Consider the following 11,516-nt stretch of genomic DNA (forward strand, 5'->3'; position numbering starts at 1 on the left):
GCTGGGTCAAAACAACCCAACCGCTGGGTCAAAGCAACCCAACCGCTGGGTCAAAGCAACCCAACCGCTGGGTCAAAGCAACCCAACCGCTGGGTCAAAGCAACCCAACCGCTGGGCCAAAACAACCCAACCGCTGGGTCAAAACAACCCAATAGCTGGGTTTGTCCCTTTTTAACCCAGCGCTGGGTTATATTTAACCCAGCATTTTTTAGAGTGTACCTAAGTATCAGTGATATAATCATTAACAATCTGAACTTTTCAAAGCATTGTTTTAATGTTTGTATATTGAGTTTTCCACAAGGGTTTGATCATCCGGGAATTCCACACACCCCCATTTTACTTCATTCTTCCTTCTTTGAACGGTTTGACTATGAGTATAAAGAGCAAAAAACTGGCAAAAATACTTTGGCAACATGCCTGCATGTCTACTTACACCACTGAACCTTATTTACATGCACTACTGTGTTTGTGAATGCAAATCTTCAGAAACCGACAAATAAAAATGGTTTTCATTTATTTTGATATGCTCCCGGCGGGATGTCGGCGAGAGGCACATGTAGCAAACCTCAGCAGCAAATGTGCTTGCTCAGCACTGGTCTGGCTAAAGCTTGCATATTCAACCTCATGAATAGAAGATATGTGGCCTAAACCTCCATCATCACTTGCCCATCTTATGCTCCAGAGGTCATCTGATTTCAGCATCTTTAAGTCTTAAAGTTTGAAGTCAATACTTAGTAGATAGATAGATAGATAGATAGATACTGTAGATAGATATAGACTGTTTTTATAACTTGAGTCACGCTAGGGACAGGAAATTATGCAACTGTTTTGCTCTTAGCGCTCCACATTATTTATTATGACGGTTTTGTTTCAAGGTTTCATAACATGTTCCTTAAAAGGATGACGTTACAGTGCTTGATTATGTATTGTGTAATAGTACCTGAATTGTAATCTATTGTGATTTCTACAACTAGAGTGAACCATTCGTATTGCATGAACTGTATTGCAGTGTTAATCTCATTCTCTCTTGGAGAACAGAGTATGTTATATTAATTTTGCCGCTTTAAAGAGACCAAAAACGTATTACACAATGAATATTATTAATTTATTCTGGCATATAAATTTTATATGAATTTAAATATTTGTATAAAATTAAATGTATATAAATATACATTTTTTCACATTTTATCATTTAATATGATTACTAGCATATTTAATTTTGAATTGATACACCCAATTCAAATGCTGCATATTTGTGTTTCATTTCTTCTATTTCATTCCATTTTTTTCCATCTTTCCCAGTTTCTCTTTTCTTTCTCATTCACTCTCTGCAGTCCCCTCTCATGCAAGTGCCCTGTTTTATATAATTTATTTATTTAAGAACCCTATGGACTCGCCGTGGATCTCTGGCACCACAGATTAAAAATTTATGTTGTGGTTCAAATAAGCCCTGTGTCTGCCGCCTGGGTCATAACGGCTCGCTGAGCTGAATGGGCCAGGCCAGATCACGCTGTATGTGGGTGGACAGCACTCTTGGATTACACAACATCAGTAATAACATTACTAATGCAGGCAGTGGTACAGACTACTCTTCAACCCGCTTGAGCGTCGGCCAGAGATACAAATTCAGAGATATGTAATTGGACACAGTAAGTTCTTGTCTCCGTTTTGATCCGATGAGACTTTTTGGACGTATCCACTTCTTAGATGATTTAATTTTCCTCCCAGGCTGCTCGGTTTTGTTGTTTGTATGGGGTCTGTACTGCATGTAAATGTTTCTGGAATGGTTCATCTGTAACACTTTCCCATTAGTTAAGGTTAGTTCATTCATTAACTAGCATTAACAAAGAGCAATACATTTGTTACAGTATTTATTTATTACTCTGTTAATGTTAATAAAAATACAGCTGTTTATTGTTAGTTCATGTTAGCTCATGTCCACTATAATATTAACATAAAACTTTTGAATGTATAAATGTTGAAATCATCATTAATTAAGATGCTTTAGAATAATTTTTCATTGTTAGTTCATGTTCAGCTAATTAATTATTTGTTAACAAATAAAACCGTAAATTGTAAAGTTTATCCAAATAAATAAAAATTATTTTATGTTTTATGTTATTTTGTTTATCTTTTTGCTAGGCTGATATTTGTAATTCATTAATTTATTATTTATTTATTTTTGTTGCTAGGCCGGTTTTTGTAATGGACTATTTTTATTTAGTTAGTTTAATTAGTTTAATTTATTTTTTGTGGAAGCTTTTATACAGGAACAAGCAAAATAAAATATAAATTAAATAATTTGAACAAAAATCAGTACATCAATTTGGTGAGTAACATGTAAGCAAGATACACTTTTTTTCATGTTTTTTTTCATGTTTTTCATGTTAGCTCATGTCCATAATAATATTAACATAAAACCTTTGATTTTAATAATGTAATGAATGTTGAAATCAACATTATAAGATAAAAAAATGCTTAGAAGAATTTTTCATTGTTAGTTCATGTTTAACTAATTAATTAACTAATGTTAACAAATGAAATTGTAAATAGTAAAGTTCATCCAAATAAATAAAAATAAAAAATTATATTTTGTTTTTTGTTATTTTGTTTGTCTTTTTGCTAGGCCGATTTTTGTAATGTGCTGTTTATTTATTTATAATAATTTTTTTTTTTTGTGGAAGCTTTCATGTAATATACAGGAATTCAAAATATGAATAAAATATAATTTAAATTCAAATCAATACATCATGTCCACATATTTATTTGGTGAGTAACCATGTAAGCAAGATAAACTTCTTTTTTATTTTTACATTTTGTAATAGTGGCCAGCTTACTTTATATTATCCCTTATGATTTTAGTATTGATAGTTCTGTTGAATCTTGTATTGAGTGACGGTTGTCTAAATTGCCCCTTGGCATCATCAAAGCACTTCAGTCTTTCTGATAGAGAGAAAACTCTATCCTATCAAATATTAATCATTCATTTCCTTAAGGGAATTAGGAGAGTGCTGGTGATTTGCTGTCTGACCCAATTAAGATCGTTACTTCCATCTGTGGTTTTATTGTCGATAGCTATAGGTTATAGAGATTGAGAGACAACAAGGAGCAATGGAGGTTGGGAGGACACTGGCACATGCACAGACCCATCAAACGAAAATATCTTCTAAAAGCATTTTGCTAATGTTCCATCTAGTTATAAAAACATTTTTTCTGAATGTTAAAAACATCCATATTTTAAAAAAAAAATCTTGGTTATGCAGATGTTAAGGGACCATTCCATTCTATCATTTTGCAAAGATTATGCATTATTGGAACGTTACTTAATTATGGGAAAATAAAAAGTAGTAACATTTAAAAAAAAAAAAAATTAGACAAATGTCTAACTAAAAGGTTTCAGAAATAAACAATTCCATGAATGATATACACGTGTGCTAATATTTTGAGAACGTTATTAAAGGACAGATTACTTTGAACAGATGTTCTATGAACATGTTTTTTCATAACTTTGAGAGAACGTTAGCCAAATATTCCCTGTTAGCTGGAGAGAAGCAAACTTTGCTAGCTTAAAAAAGTGTTGATAAGCAAGCGTCTGGAGCTCCTAACACATGAAAGCTCAGAGCATTTCTATTGAATTTTTCTCCCATATCCTCAAGGTTAGAGATTATTATTACCCTGTGTTCTGTTCTAACAATGAATCATAGAACTATACTCTTTATAAACAATTTATAAATAACCAAGAACCCCACAAATCCAGCAGTGGTGGCACTGAAGACTTTTGTGTACTGCTGTGAGTGTTTTCAATGTCATCCTGCTGGTCTGTTTATGACCTTGCCTATGTTTTGGACAATGAGTGTATTTTTTTTTTTAAAGAACAAATCTAATTTATATTTGAGCTTTTGAAAAAAAAAAAAAAAACATAACAGGCTTGAAAGCTTGGCAAACTGAAATGAGAAAAATGCTTATTTAAAGGGATAGTTCACCCAATGATTAAAATTCATAATTTGCTCGCCTTCAAGTTAAGCACAAAAGAAGATATTTTGAAGAATGTAATATGATGGTTCCCATTTCCATAGTATGGAATAAAAGTACTACTGAAGTCAGTAGCTACTGTCAATTGTTTGGCAAAATTCTACAGAATATCTTCTTTTGTGTTTAACAGAGGGAAAAAAATCATACAGGTTTGGAATGACATGAGGGTGAGTAAATGATGACAGAATTTTCATTTTTGGAAGAACTATCCCCTTAATCTTACATCTCAAGGTACATCTTGAAGGTCATTGTTCTGCATTCTGTTCAGACTCCCCGCTTCTAACATTTCTGAATTTATTTTTAAATTTACATGAATTTTGTTAATTGTGTGTCTGTTTGTTCTAGTGCTTGTCCCCAGTCCATGTTTTGCTGCAGCCACAAAGAAGTGCAGCTCCATCTATAAAGGGTTTGCCCAGTGTCTGCTTGCCCTAGGAGACAGTCTGTCTGTCAGCTCCCAAAAAGACGAGGATACGCAGGAGATCGACTCTATTTGCAAGTAAGGAAAAAACCTGGAACAACACAAACACAAGCATCACTGTCTATACTGTACATATACACTACCGTTCAAAATTAATATACTTTTTCATTAAATGAATGCTTTTATTCAGCAAGGATGCATTCAATTGATCAAAAGTGACGGTACTTTTACATTGTTACAAAATAATGGGTGCTGAAAATTCAGCTTTGCCATCACAAGAGTATGTTTTAAATTTTAAAATTGCATTAAAAAAATACTCAAATAGAAAACAATTATTTTAAACGGTAATAATATTTCACAGTATTACTGTTTTACTGTATTCTTAATCAAATAAATGCAGCCAAAAGATGCTTATTTCAAAAACATTAAAAAAGTTTTACCAACACCAAACTTTTGTAAGGTAGTATATTTATATGTCCACATTAATACACTAATGAGAAGAACAGATTCAGATTCATTTTTACCTGGGTTTTATTTTACCAGTACATTTCCACATCTCCATCTTATTATACTGCATAAAATAGTAGTCTCATTTTCTCATATCCAATTAAAAAAAAAATGGAAATCATAATTTTCTTTTATCAAAATATCACAATAGTGAACAAAGGAGTTGACAACACAGGACATTCCGTCCTGTTTGGCAAAATTAATCATCATAAATGATCACTGGTGAATTTGAGCTTTTTATTATTTCCATCCATCCTAGGTTCCATCCTCTTCGTTTTCTTCCCATTGTGTAAACAGTGATGTTAAAATTTGAACATTAGTCAAAGCTTTACCAGAGCATATTTCTGAAAGTCTGGCATACTTTTTTCATACTAATATTTGTCCAATAAAACATCAGCATATTCACATTTTTAAATGTTACAGAGGTCAAAAGGTCCTGCATAACAGGCATGACCCATCAACACATTTACTGCTCTGTACAGACACATTAAATGCCTCGCTCACACCACAGGATTATTTGCTGTACATTTGCCATTCATTGTGTTGTCAGAGGGAGAATGTGATATAGAGTATCACAGTTCACTGATATGACACCTCATTCATTCTCTATCTCCCTACATTGCCTTTCATCTCATTTTCTGTTGCTCCCTTCTACTCTTTTCTCCATTTCTTTCTCAGCTCACTCATCTTTCCGTTCCTCCCAAGTGCTGGATATTCTAATTAAAGACTAGACCTCCCTGTCTGTCTTTTCCTGTCTGCCCCTTCATAGATCACGGATCTGACTTTATATTATGTCACACCCTGTAGCTGCAGGAACTCTTTAAGAATTCATTGTGTAGCAGCATGATGTTGTTAAAGAACAGCCTCCTGTATATCCTCCAGTCAAGCTCAATCCGTTACACATCGCCCGTTTACGCCACTTTCTGAATGAATCATGATCCACGCAACAGCCTTATAAGGTCCCGTGTTTAGCATTCAAGGCATACGCATGCAGGCGATGAAGACGGTGCTTACTTTAACACAGCTATTTAAGCGTTATTCCTCCAGGTACCAATTAAAACCACCACTGAGCTCACTGTTCACGTGCACACATGCATAAACACAGGTATGCACGATCTTGCACACTTATGCGTTCACATGAGGGTTCTCAAGAAACGTATCTGATCATCTGTCAGGGGATCTTTTGGAACTGCAACATTCTCCCAACAGATTGCAAAGTGTCAGACTTTGGCCAAGACTGAGAGATCTGAGAGGAACGTTTAAGAAAAGAATTGGTAGTGAAGGACATTTGTGTTAAAAAAATACTCAAATAGAAAACAATTATTTTAAACGGTAATAATATTTCACAGTATTACTGTTTTACTGTATTCTTAATCAAATAAATGCAGCCAAAAGATGCTTATTTCAAAAACATTAAAAAAGTTTTACCAACACCAAACTTTTGTAAGGTAGTATATTTATATGTCCACATTAATACACTAATGAGAAGAACAGATTCAGATTCATTTTTACCTGGGTTTTATTTTACCAGTACATTTCCACATCTCCATCTTATTATACTGCATAAAATAGTAGTCTCATTTTCTCATATCCAATTAAAAAAAAAATGGAAATCATAATTTTCTTTTATCAAAATATCACAATAGTGAACAAAGGAGTTGACAACACAGGACATTCCGTCCTGTTTGGCAAAATTAATCATCATAAATGATCACTGGTGAATTTGAGCTTTTTATTATTTCCATCCATCCTAGGTTCCATCCTCTTCGTTTTCTTCCCATTGTGTAAACAGTGATGTTAAAATTTGAACATTAGTCAAAGCTTTACCAGAGCATATTTCTGAAAGTCTGGCATACTTTTTTCATACTAATATTTGTCCAATAAAACATCAGCATATTCACATTTTTAAATGTTACAGAGGTCAAAAGGTCCTGCATAACAGGCATGACCCATCAACACATTTACTGCTCTGTACAGACACATTAAATGCCTCGCTCACACCACAGGATTATTTGCTGTACATTTGCCATTCATTGTGTTGTCAGAGGGAGAATGTGATATAGAGTATCACAGTTCACTGATATGACACCTCATTCATTCTGTATCTCCCTACATTGCCTTTCATCTCATTTTCTGTTGCTCCCTTCTACTCTTTTCTCCATTTCTTTCTCAGCTCACTCATCTTTCCGTTCCTCCCAAGTGCTGGATATTCTAATTAAAGACTAGACCTCCCTGTCTGTCTTTTCCTGTCTGCCCCTTCATAGATCACGGATCTGACTTTATATTATGTCACACCCTGTAGCTGCAGGAACTCTTTAAGAATTCATTGTGTAGCAGCATGATGTTGTTAAAGAACAGCCTCCTGTATATCCTCCAGTCAAGCTCAATCCGTTACACATCGCCCGTTTACGCCACTTTCTGAATGAATCATGATCCACGCAACAGCCTTATAAGGTCCCGTGTTTAGCATTCAAGGCATACGCATGCAGGCGATGAAGACGGTGCTTACTTTAACACAGCTATTTAAGCGTTATTCCTCCAGGTACCAATTAAAACCACCACTGAGCTCACTGTTCACGTGCACACATGCATAAACACAGGTATGCACGATCTTGCACACTTATGCGTTCACATGAGGGTTCTCAAGAAACGTATCTGATCATCTGTCAGGGGATCTTTTGGAACTGCAACATTCTCCCAACAGATTGCAAAGTGTCAGACTTTGGCCAAGACTGAGAGATCTGAGAGGAACGTTTAAGAAAAGAATTGGTAGTGAAGGACATTTGTGGCGTTGAAGGACAGACTTCCACTGTGAACTGTTTAATAGGTAACAGTCTTGCTGTGCTTCAGTCTATTTAAGAACTGGGGCTTTAACTTAAAAGAGTGTTTCTTCAGTGGGAACTTTTATGTCCCTGGGGTTGAGTTTTACCAAAACTAACAGATTATTTTTTTTTTTTGTTATATGAAGGTCAAAATAAAACTTCTGAAACTCTTGGGAACTTTTACTTTTTACCTTCATCATTCATTTCTGCTACTTTTTGAATGCCTTTTTTGTGTGTATAGTTTTACTCAGACTTTAAGTGTTTAAGTGTAAATATGCAAATACATTATATTACTAATATTACAAAAAGTTACGTTTCAAAAACTAGGATAATTTAATGAAGAGTAAAATAATTATTAACCATTTTAACATTTATTTAGGTGATAATGATTTACTGTCCATCAGTTGTTGTGTTATTTCCAACACGATCAATAATTTTGCCATGAAGTTTTATCAGAAATTAGTGTACTTGGTTGCCAAGGAAACAACAGTGTCAGGGAAGAGCAAGAAGAAATATGAGATGAGATGTGTAAAGAAAACAAAGAAAAATCTGAACAGAATATTTGTATTTATCTTAGAACAGGCTGTAACTTTGTCTTATTATAAAGAAAGTGTGAAAATATTTTTTAATTGTGATAAAATCAATTAATTTTTCCATTAAATTTTTAGGGTACATAAAATGCTAAAGAAAAATTAAAAAAAATTAAATGCTAAAAATATGTTTAACATTTCCACCAATATAATTTTTAATTACAGAATGCTATTGTCAAAGAAACATAAAAAATGGCATTTAAAAAAATTTTATTTTTAAAATTCTGTATCCTTGCATCAAGCTTTTTGCTCTCATAAAAATATTTTCACTGCAGTATTTGACCTGTTCATCGATATGTATGCATCAAAAATCACAAAAGCTTCAACAATGCCTAAAATTCTTTCTCCCTAAAAATAAACATGGTTTAATATTTATGAACATACATTATGGTCATTTCAAAGTGTAGATCAATCTAAAACTTTATTTTGGCTGCAAAGTTTTCAAAATATAAAACAAATACAATGCTTAATACTTGTTAGAATATATGAAGAGTCTAAATACAAATCAGAGCCTGACAATAAGTAAGTTCATACCATAAAAAGCCCCATACTGTACTAGTGCTACCTTTTAAACTATGACTACATGAGGGATGCTTCAGATTTATTTTGATCAGATTCTTGCTCATTAGCTTGTAGATTAGGTATTAAATATTCAGTACATTTAACCTTAAGCTTGTGTCTGTTGCAGATCCTGGGATGATTTTCATGACTGTGCAAATGTGGCCATGGCCGGCTGCCCTGAGGAGGCCGCTGTGGTGTGGGATTCTCTGAGACAAGAGTCCAAAAAGATGCAGTTTTCTGGAAACCTGTATGAGATGTGCTCCAGTCGTAGCCAATCAGCAGCTGCCTCTGATTCCCGAAGCCCCGATGAGACCAATCAGGAGTCGTTAAAGGGACGCGCTAGTCATACAAGCCTGACCTTTCTGACCTTCTGTTTGCCTGTGCTACTACTGTTTCCATGGATATAATCGCATCTCAAGACTCATCTCAGAGTTCAAATATTCAGCACATAGACAACAATACTGACTGGTTTGGTTCTGACATTTTCATGTAGTAGAATAAGATTCATTTTATGCTTCAAATCCAACTTTCTAGAACAAAAAGAATGTCATTTGGACACTTGTTTTCAACAAACACATGTTTTCAGGTCCCAATGCTTGCTTTTATTATTTATTTATTAAATAGAAAACTTCATTTTAAGCACAAATTTCATTAGGACCAAAATGCAAACGACTCCAGGCCTGATGAGGACAAATCAAAGATGGCAAAAAGGCATTTCCAAACATTCGAACCCCTTCATCTAAGAGGAAATTAAATGAAGTTCTACTGCAATACATTATCACATCGGTGAGCTATGAGTATCAAAGCAATTTAAAGAGCCCTCAAAAATGTTATTATTTCACTCTGTAGTGTAATCTTCTTTTGTAGGATCCTGAGAGGATTAAGTTTAAGGATTACACCAAATAAAAGTAAATCTAAGCAACACGGCTCACCTACAGGCTTTGCCTGGGAACAGGATTGTCAGACTTTTTAGTCTGTAGTCTGAATGCCTTTGGGTGACGGTTTAAACCCAATTTATTAATGACGGGTTCATTGATTCAGTTTAACGAACAGCACAGCATTACGCTTCAAGGTGTTTTTATACTAGTCTGTATCAGTTGATGTTGGTTAGAGTACTGTGTATATATTGTATAGTCTTACATTATACATTGCTCATAGCTACTTTTTTTATTTTTTCAAATATGTGTATTTGTAATGACACAAGATGGATTCGCTTAAAAAAATCACGATGGTGCAGTAATGTAAATATGACCGATATGCTGTAAAGAAAAGCTTAATGTGAATAAGTACGTTATCATTTAGTGCATAATGAACAGATGAGGCAAATCAATGGAGGTGAACGCATTAACATCAATAAGATCAAATTGTGAATGATTATCACCATAAATATGAGCACACAGTGTATTCCTGCGGATACATGACTTTGGAGTTTTTTCCCTGGATCAGCCTTCATGACTTTCACTCAACGCTGTGCTCTGCTCCGCTCAGCGGATTCCTCAGTCAATGTGATTTATGTTTAATTTTTAGGCTTAATTGGCAATCAATCATGTTTGCCAATGCAGTGAACTTATTAAGGAGGGCAAAAGTCATTTATTTAGTCAGAAAAAAACTTTAATAGGGGAGGGTTGCCGCTTATGTCTCAAATTTTGCTTTTGTGTGGTAGATTGCTTTTCTTTGATTCCAAATCCAATTCCACTATTGTCATAGCCAGTGAATGTAGTACAATCTAATGAAATAATATAGTAAGGGCTAATATGGACCAATTTTAAGTGTACATCACTCCTTGCTACATTGAGCTCATTAATACCTCCCTTATTAATAATGTTTAATAATATATCGAGACAGTTATAATTTGCTTGACAGATGCATTTTGTGAATCGCATGTAAAACAATTTTCTTTTTTATTTTGATATTATACTGAATATTGCTGATCGCTCACTCATTTGAAGCTGTGCCCTAATCTCTACAAAAAAACAAAAAAAAAGGAATTCAAAAAATTGTTCAAGGTGTCTAAAAGAACATTTTAAATGCTTCTTGTTTTCTGTCTGTCTGCACAATTATTTATTCATACCAATATATTCTATATACATTATATAAATAAAACTATTGCTATTACATAAATAAAAGATGCTGGTCAACTAGTTGAAAATAACTGGGATTTCCCCGTTTTATGTTATATAAAAACGTAGCTGCTTTTTACAGCTAGCAGAAAGTGTGTAAATCTTTTGTTCTCACTTTGGATGGCATTTTTTATTCCTCTAACTCTTCCAGATATTAATATTTCATGTGTCACAGATGCCTCTGTAAGCACAGACACACCTTCAGTTAGAAAGACGGAGGTTACCTCCCAACACAGCTGAATCCTGCTCAGAACATACACATAAACACTCAGCGGTGGTATGAGAACAACCATTTTTGTGGGCATTACTATGTAACATTTCTCTTGAAATCATGAATTCTGGAAAACATGAACAAATGTGTAGTCGATTTTATTGGCACAACTCAGTACAACTCTTTGGCTCGTGTTGTAGTAGGGCAGCTAGAATACTTATCAATGTTTGTGTACTCTGATGATATATGGTAATC

The 11,516-nt window shown here is 34.1% G+C and overlaps 1 protein-coding gene across 2 annotated transcripts in view; it reads left to right on the plus strand.

Annotated features, from left to right (window-relative positions):
- The window catches only part of LOC107733575 (neuritin-like protein), a 42,903-nt gene extending 32,131 nt beyond the window's left edge, over positions 1-10,772 (plus strand). The window contains exons 1-3 of one of the 2 annotated variants that reach the window (XM_016545248.1): positions 1,538-1,649; positions 4,378-4,528; positions 9,058-10,772. In XM_016545248.1, the coding sequence (XP_016400734.1) occupies position 1,649; positions 4,378-4,528; positions 9,058-9,337 (432 nt within the window). In that variant the 5' untranslated portion in view covers positions 1,538-1,648 and the 3' untranslated portion in view covers positions 9,338-10,772. Of the gene's footprint in view, positions 1-1,537; positions 1,650-4,377; positions 4,529-9,057 lie in introns of those variants that run through there. The other variant, XM_016545247.1, reaches the window with a different exon arrangement.
- The last annotated feature ends 744 nt before the right edge of the window (positions 10,773-11,516 follow it).

The sequence above is a fragment of the Sinocyclocheilus rhinocerous genome, unplaced genomic scaffold (genome assembly GCF_001515625.1).
Source record: "Sinocyclocheilus rhinocerous isolate Xijiao unplaced genomic scaffold, SAMN03320098_v1.1 scaffold3477, whole genome shotgun sequence".
Taxonomy (NCBI): Eukaryota; Metazoa; Chordata; class Actinopteri; order Cypriniformes; family Cyprinidae; genus Sinocyclocheilus; species Sinocyclocheilus rhinocerous.